This window comes from Brienomyrus brachyistius, unplaced genomic scaffold (assembly GCF_023856365.1).
Source record: "Brienomyrus brachyistius isolate T26 unplaced genomic scaffold, BBRACH_0.4 scaffold62, whole genome shotgun sequence".
Classification (NCBI taxonomy): Eukaryota; Metazoa; Chordata; class Actinopteri; order Osteoglossiformes; family Mormyridae; genus Brienomyrus; species Brienomyrus brachyistius.
In genome coordinates this window covers 1,441,333-1,459,982 of record NW_026042337.1, presented here as the reverse complement: position 1 = coordinate 1,459,982, position 18,650 = coordinate 1,441,333, and the positions used below count along the sequence as shown (strand labels likewise).

The 18,650-nt window shown below is 53.8% G+C and overlaps 1 protein-coding gene across 1 annotated transcript in view; it reads right to left on the bottom strand.

The window, feature by feature from the left end:
* The window catches only part of dip2a (disco-interacting protein 2 homolog A), a 76,252-nt gene that overhangs the window by 29,661 nt on the left and 27,941 nt on the right, over positions 1–18,650 (bottom strand). The window contains 1 exon segment of the mRNA XM_049001935.1: positions 4,312–4,383. Coding sequence (XP_048857892.1) covers positions 4,312–4,383 — 72 coding nt within the window.

Here is an 18,650-nt window from a genome sequence, read left to right as displayed (position 1 = left end):
TGTTTTTGCGTGCAAGCAGTGTTTCTCAGTAAAACCATATCGCATTATAGTTTGTGCAACGCTTTTTTTCTCCAACTGAAAAATCGTGCAAATACAAATGTGATTTCGCATTGTATTAGACTTGGATACTAATATATTAATCGTGTTAGAACAGATTTGCAGTGTGAAATCACGCTTTGCAGCAGGACCGACTCTATCTTCAAATTTAAATGGGGCCTCACATTACACTGAATTAAGGCTCCAAGAAATCTGAAGTGGGAGTAAATGACCAGCTGCAAAACACCAAAAATAGCAGGACTACTAAGAAACCAGAGCCACAGTCATCACTGCAATTTGATGAATTCCGCGAGGAAGTATGTTGTCGTTACTTCAGCCCACTGCACGAAACAAGGGGGATCCATCCAGGTTTAAGGTCAACCACAAGGACGAACATCTCGAAGCAGCTGCAAACTGCTAAGACGGAAGAGTGAGCAAAGCAAGGGCCTGGAGATGGTCGTTCACTGTAACCGGTCTCTCTTCTGCTTTAATAACCACCCAATGGATGCGGCGCATCCCATCAAACACTCGTCTGATGTATCACTGGATAACGGAGGCTAAGCCCTGAAAAGGGGTAACTAACTTTAACCGCACTCCTCCAGCGAGCAAATGTGATCATCCGCCCGTCCCATAGAAGGATGACGTTAATATGGAACGCACCCCGGAATTCTGTCTCATGACACACAGCATTCCGAGATGCAAAGCCACTCGATCGAACACGATCCCATTCTTCAATAACCATGACCTGTGAGTGAACCTTTACAGCCTAGATACGAAGAACATAGAAGAATAAATATGCCAATGAGAGAGCAGAATCCACTGACAAGTGAACACCTTTGTGATCATAGAAACGAACAACAAGAAGTCAGTCCTTCTTAATAATAGCCCAACAGCATGAGAAGCTTAATTCCAGAAGCTTAGGAACAAAACTCAAATTACAGTGGTGTCCGTCTCCCTTAAAATAACTTACCTAGGAACCACCCTTACATTTGGTCTTCAAATTTATGGCTATCAGAACAATCCCTTCTGTCGTAGTGACAGTTAGGGTCAGAGTCAGTCATTCAAGGCTTCCTGAGGATAGGTGTTGAAAAAGGAAGGGGTTAGGGCTATAGCAAGAAGTGGGCCCATCGGCCTTTGCTACAAAGGCCAAAGTATTTACTCACTTTCCAAGGAGTTCAAATCTCATTTCTGGTCATTAATGCAAGCATGCAAACATTCTTAAACCCTTACAGAAAAGTGTCTTCCCTTCAAATTATTATTATTTTTTTTATTTGACGCCCTTTTTCACACCAGACACTCACACTGACAACAGGGCCTCACGCAGCAGGCAGCGTTGAGAGGTGCAGATGTGAGATCTGTTGGGGAGGGCCGGGTAGCTGCGCCCCACCCTTTCCAACGTTTCATTTGAGAAGCGAGTAGAAGCCGCCAGAAGATGGCGAGCAGCTGGGCACCGGGTTGCCAGGCAGAACCAACGGTGCCCACAGCTGCGTTCCCCGGCTTCCGCAGACAACGGAGGCTTCCGGACTGTTCTGGGGGCAGGGAGATGTTTACAGGGAAGCCCAAATGTCGAAACGCTCAGCTGGGCAGCAGCTTAATCAGATCAATATTGTCCCTTGCGTCAGCAGGTCTGAGGCTGCTGAACATGACAGACGCACCGCAAACACCAAACCACATGGTGGTTATGTTAAACCAACGTTATACTGAAATGACGGTTGGGATCATTCACCAGCATTCCGATTAACTCCTTACCTACACATGCATCGAACACAAATAGGGAGACACAAAAAAGTTCACTTTGCAATCATCTAGAGCGCCATAACTCTTCATGACGTACATCTGCACCATCGACAGCAACATCCTCACACATATTATTCAAAAGCTCTTCAACACAAGGGAATAGGTCAGACTTCCAGACAGCAGATTGGCTCCTCTGTCTAGTTGCTGGGGAATAAAAAAAAAAAAAAAAAAAAAAAAAAGACCTGACAGGGGCGGGGGATGGGGGACACCAATCAGCAGGCTGCTGTCCACAACGTGGTCATTCATTGGCCAGAGCAGTCGCCATACCGTTCACACGAGGATCAGTCCTACGATACTCACTGCATAGCTTATAAAGGCTATCGCTTCAGCATTTACTGATGTTTGATTTATTTTTAACACCCCCCCCTTATAAATGATAAAGTTATTTTATTGTGTTTTTGCAGGTGGTGGAGATGCATTACAGTTGGTTTAGATAAAACTAACCTGGGCTCCCTTCCAACACCATGAGATGTAGGCTTGTTTTGGAGTGAACATGACATATGACAATCGCATCAACCCTTTGCAGGAATATTAATGGCAACAGCAAATTATACACCTACATTATTACATTTATTCAAAGTTTTATCTGATGATGTTAATAATTTGCTGCTGATGGGCCTGTTTTCATTTTAGCAAACACGCCGCCCACTGAGGACTACCAAGCCATAACGAAAGGAATTAACCGAAATATCTAGGCTCAAGTCAACTGAAGTGGACACAGACTCATCATAATTCATTAAACGTTTACATTGCTAGGAAAACATGGTTGCAACTCCATGGTAGTAATATGATGTATGTCTGTGCATGAAGTCCGTCATTTAACTGCAGGTTGAAGCTTTTTGGTGACCGGCAACATGCTGAGGAACTGGAGAAAGAGACGGCATCTGTGAGCTTGTGCCCAGACGAGTCCCTCGTGAAACACTAAAAACGATCTGAATGAGACCCCGGGAGACGAATAAAGGATGGAAAACCGCATATTGACAATAATAATAGGTCCACACCCAAAATGAGGGAAAAAAACCCATACTTGAATTACCTGCTGTTAATTCAGAGTTGGGAACGGTCCCAAACATTCAGCCAAAACCTTAATCCTTCATCAGCCTGACAAATATATGGATTGCCCTTCCGGTCAATATATCTGGATGATCTGATTGTCCTCTGAGGTTGTGTCCTTTCAGGTCCCCGTCATTAGATAATTAAACAGAATAGCATTTATCACAGCACTGATCCAGCAGACGTCATACCTGAGACGGCACCGGATGCAGCAAAAGAAGCTCGAAGTCCCAATGGAACTCAAGACTCTAACAAGCCATCTTCTAACATAAACGACTGGGGGGTGTGTGTGTGGGGGTGGGGGGGGGGGAAACACTTCAGCGCACATTGGGAGGGGACAGCAAGGAGGGTGGTAGCCAGGACCGGGCAGAGAGAATTAGGCACAGAGACAGTGTTGAGGCTGACAGAGTCAGCTGCTGAGTCTCATACCGATGAAGGCGATATGGAAAACAATAAGCCCAGACACCTGAGAAAGCTCAGGCGTGAGGTATTTCCGTTGTGACCGGCGTATACTCCTTACATTTAACCGAGACTTTCGCTGTTCCCAGGAATATAACTATTAATCCTCTCGTTTTCTGAGCAACGCTGCAGAAAGACGCGATGTGACATGACCCTGTCCGGCCTCTCAAGCGTGACTAAGGGTGCACATTTCCGCATCCAGCCCCTCCTAGTACAATAAACGTTTGATAACTTTCCAGACCCCAAGACAAACCATGGCTGGATAAACGCCCCCCCCCCCCCCCCACCCCCACGTTGAGGGCTAAAGTTTCCTCTGCGGTAAATGCTCGTTTGGGTGAGTCACACGTTCACTAAGGCAGGTCGATACTCATTTGTATGGAGCCGAAGTAACATGTCATATACCTACAGGACAACAGTGTCCACAAAACAAAGCTTCTCCAACCAGTCCATGGAAATAACAGCAAACTGCTGGCTGCATCCGAGAGACCAGCACCACTAATCGGACAGAAATTTCCACATGCGACTGAAGTTGCCGGTCGCTAGACTCAAATGCTATTGTCCAGTTAGCTAGATGCTAGCAGCCACCTGAGGAGCAGAACGGAGGCTGAGCACCTCCGCTAGTGCGAGGAAGAGCATCACAAGGCAGCAGATTCCTAACAGTCTGCGCCAGAAGGTGCTCCAGACCGACTCATATGGACCAAATGTATGTTCCATGTCCGACTACCACAATAAAAGACAAAGATCTTTTTAAAAGCAGGCACAAAGTGAGTAGAGAGCAAAGCAAACACTTGGGAAGGCTTGAGGCACTGTAACAGCTAGCTGGACAGTGTTAGAGCAGAAAAGATCTCTGAGACTCTGCACGTACCAGGTCCAGCCCGCTGACACACACACACTCAGCAGCTGGTACAATAGGTTAGGGAAAGGAGTCTAACAAAGCAGAAGGAATCACCAAAGGTAAGTGCCTACCTTGTATCTGTGGGATGTAGGGGGCCAGTAGCTTTCCTCGCTTCTTCTCATAGCCCTTTTGGGTGATGTCGCCTGGAAAGGAAAAGAGGGCAGTGAATCACAGAGGGTGGGTGAGCGTGTCAGCGGGCAGGGCTGTCCTACGCTGCTGCGGTCGCAACCCAGCCTGGCACGGGCCGGCCCAGTGCTCCCACCTGGCGTGGCCCATCCCTCAGACACGTGCTGTGGAAGGGGGTATGAGCTCACACCATTCTGACCCGTCGCCCAAAGCGGCGACGGCCGATTGTGTCCGAACAGCAGCAGCAACAATCGCTACATCCCACAGATCCACTTTTGGGTGTTTGCCCTCAGCCAACCATGCGAAGCAGAGCCACCCCCCATTAACCAAATGCATCTCTCTGGAACATCTACCACTCGCCGGCGCCCATGGCGTGTTCGGAACCGAGCCCATCAGACTGTGGCAAAGTTCATCTGATTAGCGATTCCTCTCCCAAAGTATTCGTGGTCAGCAGCAAAGCTGGACCACCTCTGAAAGAAAAGGGGACCTTATACAACTCGGCAGCGATTAGCAAGCCGCCAAAGGCCGACGGACTCGAAAGCTTTTCAGATTCGATATTCATAAGACGATAAAACATTTCATAAACAGGCATTTGAAATACATCTTTTTTTTCGGGTCGTAACCAGTTACATTCATTTTCCAGACGTCAGGGCACCCGAGAGGCCCAGGTCATTGTCCAGTCCAACTCTCATCTTGAAAACATCAAATAAAAAGATCGGTCTGAGAGACATATTATTATGAAAAACAACGATGGGTCCTTTAACACAAAAACAGACCTCGTTCCCCCCAAAAGCCTGACACAGCTAATATCTACTAGCTATATGGCCATTTAAAAATAACAGAAGGAAAACCACATTTGGACGAGTCACTGTTTGAGTCAGCCAGGCTCCCAGCCCACAATGGCACATGACACATCACCATCAGGCCCCCAAGTTACAGAGATCATCCATCCGCTCATTCACCCAGATGGGGCTCCTCTTTCCACCACACATCTCCAGGGCCCCCAGAGCTTTTAGGGGTCACCCCTCTAGGCACTGTGTGCTTTCGCTTTAGTTCAATGTGGATCCGCCTAATTTGACATGCTAGTTAAAAGCCATAATTAGTGATTAGAGTCGGAAAAATCTTATGTGACTCGTACCCACGGCTGTATTCCGCTGCCCCATCACGCATGCTGAGGGGGGGGCGATAGGTCACGAGGAGTTCATAAGGGACCGTTTCCCCATAAACAAAGAGTTTGCTGTCCCAGTACAATCAGGCTCCTTCGCTGGCCCCAGGAGCTCCAATCAACCATCAGGAGATGCAGCTCCTAAGTGGGATGGAAGTAGGTGACAGACCACGGCCGTGGCGATTCTAGAGCAAGTGTCCAAAATGGAGGTGGAGAAGCTCCTCCACAAAGGCTTCGGCACCAACCAAGAGGGCGCAAAAGGTCAGTCCAGCGGAGGTGGGGAGAAAGAGGTGTTTGAGGGGCAGTGGGTGGACCACCGAGGGATGGAACCAAAGACCCACAGGTCACACGGAATCACATCGGGCTGTTAGCTTGTGGCCCAATGCAGTGATGGCAAAAGCCGTCACTGTGAATACATGGGGGGGGGGTCACAGACAGCGATCTGGCGGGACTGGATGCAAGCTGTGATGATCAGCAAGTCTGCAACTGAAACATCCCCCCCCACCCCCACCCCCCACACAACACACCACCTCCCAGAGCATCCAATGGGACAGCGTGTTTGGGAGCCCAGGGGACAAAGGCCCACAGTACAGGAGCGGGCCGAGATGGGCCGGTGCTGGCTTTAGACCACGGGCCAGAGCACATGGCGCGACTCAGCCCCCGGGGACAATGGGGGTCGTTATCCGCCCCCGGCCCGCGGTGCCGTCCGTCAGGCCCGACGGCAAGCTTTCGGCACAGCTGCAGTGAGGGCAGGGGGCACAGGGGTTAAGAAGATGCAGCCTGCCCATGCCGCTGTTTCTGCTACAAAGGGGCATGTTTTCCGTCACGCTGAAACACAGACACAGTGTGGCGGCGACCTCCCACCCCCCCGCCAAGGCAAAATAAAGAATACAAAACGCAAAACACTATGCTAACGTCATGCTGGTGTGCAGAGCGGCGTGACCAGTGCCACAGTGAGGACACTGCATCTCCGTTAAACAGCGCACACAGCCTGGCTCTGGTGCTGAGGTAGGATTTGGGGGGCAGTTAGGAGCCGAGCAGCTGGAAACGGGACGGGGGGGGGGGGGGGGGAAAAATCGCTGACCCAGATACTCCTGCATTTCTGAGACAGTAATGGAGGATCACAGCCACATCATGAAGAGACCCCTCACTGCCATCCAGGAAGAGCCCAACACGGGGTCACAGGTAAGCATGAGGGGAGGGGAGGTGGAGTCTACAGTGGCCCAGAGGGTGGAGGAGCGGGAATCGCACGGCCATGGTGCCCCCGCTGCCCTCCTGCTGCCCTCCTGCTGCCCTCCTGCCGACACAGTTCACTCCCATCCCAGCGTAACACATTTCCTGTATCAAGCTCCATACCCCAAACCAGACCGTTAATTTATCACGTGGCCGGCTGGCACTGCCGACACAAGCCCCTCCCTGACAGATCACTCAAAGCCCCCAGTGTCACTAACACGGCTGTAATTGACTAATAGCTATTGAGCTCCATCGCCCCAAATGCCACTAAACCTTTCAGGCAACGAGTCTGATGGCCTCCGCTTCCTGTGCCCCCCTCTCCCCCCACAACACGAAGGCACAAATCAGGACCGCAATTAAGGCATCGTTAATGCATCAGCCAAGTAAAAGTGCAGCCCAGACACGTGATGTGAGGCCACACGGCTCCCTGGTTTCCCCCTGGCATCTTCAGAACAACACACTTAACCCAAACGGTCCAGCGCGGGCAGCTACCACAACAGATAACAGCGACATCGGCCGGTCCGATTCCCCCGCAAGAACATCAGACGGTGCCGATAAACAATAGAACCACAGAGCCAGGGTGGCCCCCCCACACGACCGCACACACGACAGCTACCGCCCCAACACGGACGGCTCCCCCCAGACATCTGACGAGTCCCATAACCGAGGGTCCGCCATGGGTCCACATGAGCTGGGGGCGGCCTGGACCGACTAGCGTACGGGAGGCGAGTCTCCCATCTTCCGGCTCACCTCCCCTTTGTTCCCCGCGATACGAGGCGACTCGCGGGAATCTTACGTCACCTGCATGCCGTCAGCCCCGGTCCCCGCGACAAAGGGCAGAGGCGGTTCGTTATGGTGGCGGGGTGATAAACGGCTTTTCTTTCTCCCTGGGAGTGAGAGCCCTGGCTTTAAGGGTAGCCGTCTTTCAAAGCCCCCCCACCCCACACACCCCCCCCCTGTTTCTATAGCAGCAGAAAGCTCCCATTGGCCGGCGCAGTGACTCCCGTGCATTCCCAGTAGGGATGCACGTTGCTCCGGGAGACCCGGCCAGCATCTCCCACGGCTCTCCCGACTCCCGGTCAAACGGGGACGCCGGCATTTTGGGCATCACTCTGCAGCCCGTCAGAAACTGCCGCTGGCCAACTGTGACAGAACCGGGTCCTGGGTGCTGCTTTCCAAACGCTGGGGGGCCAAAGCCTGGCTGAGGTCAGCGGCTCTACCCAACACGTGGGACCAGTCCAGCTCCCCCCCCCCACCCAACAAGGATTAGGGTTTGGTTCATTTTCTACAGTAATTTTAAGTGATGTAAATATAGGCACGTGCCACTGGTTTGGAGAAAACTAACAACTATAAGAATAAATCAAGATAAAAAAACAGCCAGCGGGACCACCGCCGCCCACACACAGGCTGGACGCCATCGCAGACCCGGCCTGTCACCTGTCCCGGACCCCTGTCCCACCACCAGCAATAAAAGACTAAAACGATAGTACCTCTCCGTGAAGATCCGCCTTTCCTCAGTCTCCACGGAAACAATGGAGCCGAAGCAGCCCCTGAAGAACGCGTGGGGTGGCTCTGGGTCAGAGCCGCCGGCCGGGAGTCTCGCGGCCGGCAGGAGGGCGGTGGACAGCTTCGGCGTGCCCCTTCGCCTCCCTCCCCGTCCCTGGGACAGTCGAGCCCCAGCCAGTGCAATCTGGACGGTGCAGTGCGGCTGCTGCAAGCAGGTGCGAGATCCGGCGGCTCACGGAAGAAGCCCAGACGGCCCGCGAGAGGTGCGGAGGCGCGGCGCTGTGACGGAGCTGGGACAGCAACGTGCTTAAAGGGCGGCCGGCCACTCGGGCAGGGTGGGGGGGGGGGGGGGGGGCAGGAGGAGGCTGCCCCGTGTTAGCTGGGGGTGGGTTTCGGAGGGGAAAAAAAAGGAGGAGTTCTTTGTTCCTTTTTATAAAATAAAAGGCTGCGAAGCCCCCTTCTCTCTCACACAATAGCAGCCTCCCACAGCCCATCGCTAACCTCCTCCCCCCCCTGCCGCCACCGCCGCCCCTCCCTCTGCCCCCCCCCCCGCCTGCCAAGGCTCCACACAAAGCGGCCGCTGGGCTCAGAGATTAGCCTGTCAAAGTGAGCGTGAGACCGGCATTCCTGTTCTCCGGACACACTGCGCGCGTGTCTGCGGACGGGGCGTAGGGGGCGCCCTCACACACAGTGAACACCTTCAAAATGTGGGGGAAGTGATGCCATGACATACTGTAATGCAGGTTTTCTGGCTCGATAAAACACAAGGACTGGGGGAGGAGGGGAACCTGGGGGTTGAGACCAAAGAGTGCGCCTGAAACCCCCCCCCCCCATATGGTAACAAAGAACTATGAGGAGACATGGAGAGATGGCCAGTAAGGAACAAATGACGTGCGTCCCCCCAGCATCACAGCTCCTGTCCACTCCACCCGGAACAGTGCCATTCTATGCCCCCCCATCCCACCTCAGCTTCACCCCAGTTGCTCCTGCCAAGACCAGGCAGTACATACTGAACATTAACATTAATCACAGATGGTTACATTTAGCTACTTAGCAGATTTTTACTATCAAAGGGGGATGAAACACAAGCAAACTAACTTAGACTAAACTCAGATTCATCCGGAAGCACTTAACCTCAGCTCAGATTTATTTAAATCCTTTCTGCCCCGACACCCCCATGGACACCCTATATCAGTCTCTACAATCTCTCTTTAATGCAGGATGCTGGGGGGCTTCAGATTCACCCCTAAGTTGTTTTTGGCTGATTTGCAAATGGTGACTCTCAGGCACCAGCAGAAAGGCGGAGGACAGCCTGGCGATCATGGTGTCACACAGAGCTCACGCATGCACTGCACACATACACACATGCACTGCACACATACACACACACGCACTGCACTGCACACATACACACACGCACTGCACGGCACACATACACACACACATGCACTGCACACATACACAAACGCACTGCACGGCACACATACACACACGCACGCACACACTGCACACATACACACTGCACAAATACGCACACACACTGCACACATACGCACACGCACTGCACACATACGCACACGCACTGCACACATACACACACACATGCACTGCACACATACACATACACACACGCACTGCACACATACACACACGCACTGCACACATACACACACGCATGCATGGCAGACATACACGCACGCACGCACGCACTGCACACATACACACACACGCACGCACTGCACACATACACACACACGCACGCATGGCACACATACACACACACGCACGCATGGCACACATACACACACACGCACGCACTGCACACATACACACACACACACGGCACACATACACACACACACACACGCACGCATGGCACACATGCACACACACGCACTGCACGGCACACATACACACACACATGCACTGCACACATACACAAACGCACTGCACGGCACACATACACACACGCACGCACACACTGCACACATACACACTGCACAAATACGCACACACACTGCACACATACGCACACGCACTGCACACATACGCACACGCACTGCACACATACACACACACATGCACTGCACACATACACATACGCACTGCACACATACACACACGCACTGCACACATACACACACGCATGCATGGCAGACATACACGCACGCACGCACGCACTGCACACATACACACACACGCACGCACTGCACACATACACACACACGCACGCATGGCACACATACACACACACGCACGCATGGCACACATACACACACACGCACGCACTGCACACATACACACACACACACGGCACACATACACACACACACACACGCACGCATGGCACACATGCACACACACGCACGCACGGTACACATACGCATGCAAACACACAAACACACGCAAAGAAACACACAGAAAACCCCAGTCTGACAGAGCATCACAACACAGACTGAACATGAAAAACATTAAAATGCTGTGAGAGGTGCCCCCCCAGCGCCTGGAGGACTTGGGGGGGGGGGGCAATGCAAAATAAAGGCAATGAGTAAAAAACATGGATGTGAATGAGCAGTAATAATGAATCAGAGTGAGTGCAAAGGAAGAGGAAGAGGAGAGGAGAATGGACCTGTTTAGATGGGCAGGGACGCCACTAGGGAGCGAAGGAGTGTGATGCAGGAGGAGGAGAAAAGGAATAAAGGGGAGAGAGAGAGAGAGACAGACACCCAGCGACTTCAACCTGATGGGATGGACAGCAGTGTACCACAGGAGAGGAGGTAGAGGAGCTGAGCTGGAATGGGGTCAAGACCCACTGCCAAGGGGAGAGAGACTTAAGAGGGCTGACCAGCTGATGGGGGGGGGGGGTTCCCCATCAATGAGCATGGCTGTTTAAACCATTTGTTCACTAACGATACGGCAGCCTTACTCCTTTGTCTGCTCGTTAAGATAGAGCCTGTTTATCGGTGACTTCATATCTGCATTTCGGTCGTATGAACGGTGTAGTGGCCCCCCTCCCCCTCCAAGGACAAGGCCACAGTGCTCATGCTTGTTATCAAAGGCCCCCCCACCTCCCCAGTGCTCCCCGAACCTGCTGGGCTCCACACGGCTGGTATCTAAACAGCGCAGCCAATCACACGTCAGCATCCCCATAGGTGCCCACCCCAGCACCACATGTGACCTGAGGGGGTGACCTCCACCCCACTGATCAGCCAAACCATACACAGGGTGCACACCTCATCGACACCCCCCCCCCAGCCTCACAGTACACGGTCATCGGGGTGCACAGGGACACGCAAGGACAGGGTGAAGGTGGGGGGGGGGCATAACTGGCTATGGCACAGCTGCCCCTCCACTGACAGGCTGATGGCGCTGGAGAGGGTGACCAGCAGACCCCCCTCCCACACCATCTGCTAGGACACGAGACAGGAACGCCACTCTGTACATACAGACACACACACACCGATACAGACACAAATGCACTCACTCACTCCCACTACACCCAGGTAGCAAGATCAGAGGGATAGCTGGGTGTGGAATTGAGAGAGCATAGGGGGGGGCAGACTTCTAGGTGTAGAGTACGGTAGCGGGTTCAACTAACGCAGCCCCTTACCTCTGCGTAGCACCACCTGCTGGGAGACGATGGGAGCAAAGGACACTAACAAGGGAAGAAAAGCCAGTGGGGAGCAGAGAGGAGCTGCTGGAGACATCTGGAAATAAACCGTGATGTGTGTGTGTGTGTGTGTGTGTGTGTGTGTGTGTGTGTGTGTCACTGTGCGAGCCTACAAGGTTAGAGGGGGCTCCAGCTCTGTTAGCATCCCATCACCAGGAGCCAACAGCCCCATGGAGCATCGCTCCATCCAACCAGGACCCGAGCCGCGACCTGCTCCCCACGCCGTCACACAAGCAGCCACAGCCACACCCTGCCACGCAGAGTCACCTCCGGGCCGTCTCCGTCCAATTAGCCCAGGCATCTGAAAGCACCTTCCACCCTTCAAAGAGCTGCTGACTGCAGCTGTGGCAGAGTGGGGGCGGGGGGGGGGGGAGCTGGCGGCTCTCACATCAAAGTAGAGCGGGAATAACACCCCGCCAGCTTCTCCGATGCGGCCCGGTGCCACGCGGTAGGGCAGCGATCGGCATGGAAGCCGAACATGTAGCGGGGCCACCAGCAGAGGGGGTAAGAGCTACACGGCAGGTCAGGAACGCCACGCCTCGTCCCAGCTCCTCCTTCCAGGCGACTCTGCTGCTGCGGCCTGCGCTGGGGCCTCACCCACCTCAGCGTCCTGCAGCTGACAGCAGCAGTGGGGGGGGGGGGGCAATTTATTTGTGAACCTTATTTCTGAAAAGGAATTTTGCAGGCCCACCTTCATCCCCAGCTGAGCCATCGGACAGGGCAATGAACAGCCCAGGACAAACATGAGGAAATACCCCACCCACATAGCCCCCCCACCCTGAGTCCAGTCACGCTGTGGTCACCATGCCCTTGGGATGGGGGGAGGCTTGGAGAATTTTAACCATTAATCTCCCGCTTTCGGCTTCCTCTGATAGGAGGATTTTCCCTCCCCGAGTGTCCGAGTTCATTCGCCATATAAGGGCCACGCCGACGCTCATCCCCGTAACGTTTCTGTTCGCCCTGTGAGTCACAGTCTGACGGGCAGATGCAAGCGTGGCGTTTCTGCGGCCCGGATCCAGATGCTGACTCGGGGTGTCTGACACAGCACACCACAGTGTTACCCGTGACAAACCCCCCCCCCCCCCCCCCCAAAAACAGAGAGACGCATAGGAGCATATTTCAGTGCTGACATGCGACACCATCGGCGTGAGGCTGTTCGAGGGAGATGAGAGGTTCCAGAAAGCGAGAGTGTGCAGATTAACCGCCAAGGGAGACTTATAAACGACAGACAGGGGCAGGAACATAGGGGTCATGCGAGGAGCGATGGTGGGGCTGCTAAGGCAACCGGCTGCGCAGACCTGCTGCTAACAAAGGCCTGTTTCAGGTGCTTTTTATTACATATAAATGTGAAACCTGAACAACACAGTCAGTTGCTGTCATTTGCATGTATGCGAGATAGCAGCGTGTTCGGGGGGGCACACCCTCCGAAACCAAAACAGAGGGAGCGATGCGTTGCTAGCCGGTGACCCTGTGAGTGGGAGCCCTTTAACCATGTGGGTTCACAGGCTGGTTCGGGGTGCAGGAACGCGGAGTGGGGGGGTAGGATAGTTACAATGGCCCCTCCAGGTAAATCTGCACACAGGACCCTCTAAAGTCAGGAAAAAGGCAACAGCAAACATAAAAAGGGGGGAGGGGATGTTCTCTCACACACGAGATGGAGACTGGAAGTGTGAGCTGCATTTTATGGGAGGTGAACCTGGAGATGCAGGAATGGCGGCTCGCACCCAGAATGAGGGGTCTCTTTGAAGTCTGTAGGGGGTAACAGGGGCGGACGTGAATCACGGCTCAATAGGCTTTGTCGAGCCACACACATTGTTCTGGGCCTCCTGGGTGGGGGGCAGGTGGGGCACATCTGGGTCTGGCTGCCCGGCAGGAGGGGACGGATGGTGGCAGCCAGCACACATTTGGGCCGCGGTTCTGATACACTCCACCTGGGACAGGGACATCGCTCGTCTGTCACTCCCTCTGCCTTCAGGTCACATGGGCAAGGACAGTGTCGCTATGGCAACGAGGGCCCACTTGCCAAACCAGGGAAGAGTGGAGGCGGGGAGCCGATTCGGGGCCATGAAAGAGGGATAGAGGGCATCCTAAAATAGAAAGAGTGGAACCGGAAATGCCTTTAAATAAAAAGAGGAAACCTGAAAGACCACAAAAGAAAGAGAGATATAAAGAATGGAAAAAAGGAGTCCTGAGGTTCTATGTCACACTAATGTGATGCTGCCGCCCCCACCGCCAGCAGGTGGACCCCCCCCCCCCCCAAATCAGGGCATCACCCAACAAACTGAGCAGAGAGGACGCTAAGGTAGGCGAGTCGCGACTGCATCAACTCAATGTGCCTCAGAGCTAAGGGGAGCAGGCCTGGGGGGCAGGGCCTTTCGGGGGGGGGGGGTAATAGGGGAGGGAGGGGTGCTGGCACATGGACAGAGTTTCCCTGCCATCCTTCCCAGTTGCCAGGAGCTTCCCAGTCGGCCACGTGGAATGCTGGCAAACAACACAGGAAGTGGCCCCTTTCTCCCACCTCCTTCCTGCCGGCTGGCATTCGCCGATAGGGTGGGGGGGGCGGGTAAAGGGGTCCTGGCTGTTCCTGTGGGAGACCTGCCCCCCCCCAGACATAAACCAGACAGCTTGGATGACCAAAACAGCAGAGAAGGCCCAGCGCCGTGATGGCAGACATGCGCCGTGTATTTTAAAACGGTGGCACGGGAGGGGGCACGGTCACGCTCCCGATCCAGAACACCGCCAGGCAGTGAAATGTCTGTATACCCCCCCACCTCAGGAACGCTGTGGGAATATGTGCCCAAGCTACACCGCAGGGGGGGCAGAATAACCGGTTCCTCTAGACCATCGGGCTCAGCGAGGACTGGAGCTGCCCTGCGGGGGGGCCACACTGGCTGCCAGAGCCCCCGCTCCTCCTGAAAGCCGGAGCGCATCGGAGACGGGAAGCTTCTATAAAAGGGAAACGCGGGTTGAATTCCATCTGGGCTCCGTAATTCCCAGCGGGACGGGAACGCCGCCTCGGCGCGGAGCGTGTGTGTGAGCGCTGGGGCGGGACGGGAACGCCGCCTCGGCGCGGAGCGTGTGTGTGAGCGCTGGGGCACGATCCCGCTGCCCCTTCCCATCACACGCCAGGGGGGGGGGGTTACCCTGAGATGTCCCAATGAAGGTCCCCACTGCTGCTCAGCACACCGAGGTAAAATGTGACCAATTTCACTGGGGGCTGGAAGACCGGACAGTGAGGGAACAGGACTAGTTAGCGGAAGCCATGTGGTGTGTTAACCAAAAAGCCGGGAACTGAGGCAGTGAAGTCAAAACAGATCATCAAACCACAGGCTACTAGAGAAAAACCCAACATATTTAATGTGCAAAATGTAGAGGAGCCAAATCGGACCACCAGCACGCAAGGGCAGCAAAGGAAGAAGCCACACCAGTGCCTGAAGTAACGAATTCCAGTCCATCACTTGGACACAGATGCACACGCATGCACAACAAGCAATTTAGAGTCACCAATTTGCACGACCCAGAAAGCCTCCCTTTAATGGTATGATTACACCCCACAGAGTGTGCTCCAGCAGTGCACGCCTCCCCCAAACCCCCCCTCATTAGCTCCATGTCCCGTCCTGCCCCCCACTCACACACACCCACACCCCGTTTAACGGGCTGCCATTTCCCAGGCCGCAGACTGATCCGCATAATCCACACAGCCGGACAGCAGACATACGGATAAAAACACAGGCGTGACTTCCAGAAGGATCCGCGTTTTTCCGTGTCTGCGGGGATCATCATAACCTAGGATTACGAGCACAAACTGCAGAGTTTTGTTTTTGAGATGGGGGGGGGGGGGGGGAAGACTCACTGATGAGAAATGCAGATCTGAGTGGATTTCCTGCAAGAGCTAAACTTTCCAGCCAGAAATCACCTATCAGTTATCTCTCACTGGGGGGTGGATCCCGGTCGGCCCAAGTAAGTTACAGTGAAATGCTGTACAAAAGACCCCAGAAACTCCAGTAACATAAGAGAGACAATCAGGTTAGTGTGGCAGGCAGGGTGGTAACGTCACTCAGCTCCTGTTCACTCTGTTTCACTTCTGTCTTGTTTTCCACGCAGAAATCACCCCGTAACAGCGGGTCGAGGAATGTGAGGAGGACCTTCAGGGATGAACCACCCACCAAACAATCGCAGATAAATCAGATTTAACGTCAATGAGAAGTCCGATTCAGGAGCGATGGCAAATTGGGTAGCCAGAGCGAGGTCACACATTCCATCCATATTGCGCATACCTCAAGCTGTCTGACCGGCCGGGCGGATCTCTCCGGAAACCGAACTGGCATGCGTACGAATCCAGCATCATATGGGGATGAAGTGACCATTTAGAAGCTCAAACTACTTTACGCCGCAAGAGACCAAGTCAGTGAGGGGAAGCTGTGCAGGGTAACCTTCATCACGACAGACATCACAGGAAACGCGATCCGTTCTCTACACAGCTGTGAATTCCCCGTTTAAAAAGCCAGAATCTCATCCACGCCGAACGCCTGGCCAATCGGACCAGTGACTGAGAGGAAATATTTTGTATATTTAAATGGGGCAAGTGAGGAAATAAAAAGCTACTCGGCACCAGTCGCATTCCTGCGAGGAAGGAAAAATTCGACACCGAGCCGCCCCAGCGGGGCAGAACAATGCACCATTACCTTACAAGGGCCCGCTGCATTTAGGACTGAGGGGGGCTGACAGGAATGGGCCGGGGGGGGGGGGGGGGGGTTAGCCCTGGTGTGAGAGCTTGTCTTCCATCTGCAGGAAGCTGCACGCCTTCTGGGTCGGGGTCCTAATGACAGGCCCAACACCGGCTGGGAGTCGTCTCAGAGATAACACAGTGGGCCACCCCATCCTACACAAACACAAACATGCCACACCCCCCCCCCCCCCCCCCTGCACCCCCCACTGGCTCGGGAGGCGTACGGACCAGCGCCAGCACTGAGAGCAGGTAGGTGGACGGACTACGCTGCTCCAAGAAAATGCTGACAAGACACGGAATTCTCCAGAACGGTGCCATCAACGTTTCACACTCAGCAGCCATCTGGTGGGGGGGGGGGGGGGGGGATTTCCCAACATCTGGCCAGAGGTTCTTCACGTCCTTCAAGCCCTGCGGAGCTCGGGGGCCATAAATATTTGGGCCGCCCGCCCAGATGACCCGGAGAGGAGTAAACGGCCAAGGATGGCCGTCCCAAAGATGCAATCTTCTTAAAAGGGAGCGGAGGCAATGGCCCTCACCTAGAGGAGAAGGTTGTTGGGGGTGGGGGGGCATAGAGAGAGGGCACACGAGGGAGGAGGGAGAGGCAAGCAAACGTGGAGCACCCCGTACACAGGGCCCTTTTAGACCGACAGGGGAGCACGGAATGGAGTCATGCGGGGTCCAGCTAGGAGGGGGCAGGCAGGTGGTTTGCCAGTTAGGGAAAGTGACTTTTAACCTTGGGGGTTGGGACGGTGGGGGGTGACTCACCTCCCAGAGAGGGTCGGCTTGAATATTAGTGAGCAAAGTTCAGACAGACAAACACACACACAGACACACACACACACACACACACACGGGGGACCAGCCCCCACCCGGCAAGTGAGAGTATATGGGGAGATATGGGGTCAGCGTGCAGCTGGACATGATCCCGCCCCCATTCACTGCCTACTCAGCAGTATTAGAATATAAGAATTAGTGCATCCAGACACAAACTGGAGATACAAACAGAAACAAACAGTTATGAGGCCCAATGAGGGCAACAATTATAAAATCAAGTAAAAAAAAAAACGTTCCATTGAAAAGCCTGATAAGTACAAAGACATAACGATGACGATGTACGCCATTAAGGACAGCGAGGGCTCATTAATGATTAAATCGACGGGGAAAGCGAGCGACACCCCTGATCCAGCTGCCCGTCATCACACGCCAGTCACCGCACTGCAAGGACAGACGGCAACAGAGCAGCCGCGGTAAAACCGGTGAGGGAACCCACGAGCCGACATCTACGACACCCCCGAAGCCCAAAAAGGGTTAGGCCCCCCCTCCAGGTGACAGCGCAGGCAACCATGTCTGCCGTATCACCGAAAACAAACCCAGGAGGGTGGAGGGACCACGGAGCCATAAAAATGCGTCATGCTGCCATCGGTGCATCCCACTGCGGCCCACCGCTGCACTCGGGATCCATTGCACCTTCAGCGGCTTGCAGTTCAGAGCGCCGTTACTGCACGCATTTATTTTGCTTAGTTGCTTCTGTGAAAGGAATGATCTAAAATCAATCTTGAGTTGAAACCGCGAGGACTAATTATATGAGACTAATTGGAAATGGAAGCCCATCTCCAAAGTACCAACAGCAGCACACAAGCGGGACACAGCTGTCTGACCGCTGCCTTCGTTAGTGAGTATGAGTGAGGGAACCGAGGCCAACGAAAGAGGAAACATTTACATGACATTTACGTTCACTCATTTATCTGACGCTTTCGTCCGGAGGGACTTACAGTAAACGGAAGGATTACAATTTGTGTGTGTGTGCTCCCTGGGATTAGAACCCACGATGTTCGCATTTTTAGCACTATGTTCCACTTGTCGAGCTGCAGGAGCTTGGAACGCGAATGCCCGGTTATCGTCACGGAAAAGTGTGGCACCTTAGGTAGAGCAGGACTGAAAGAAGATCACTCAAGTCAATGAAGACAGGCAGAAAGAGAGA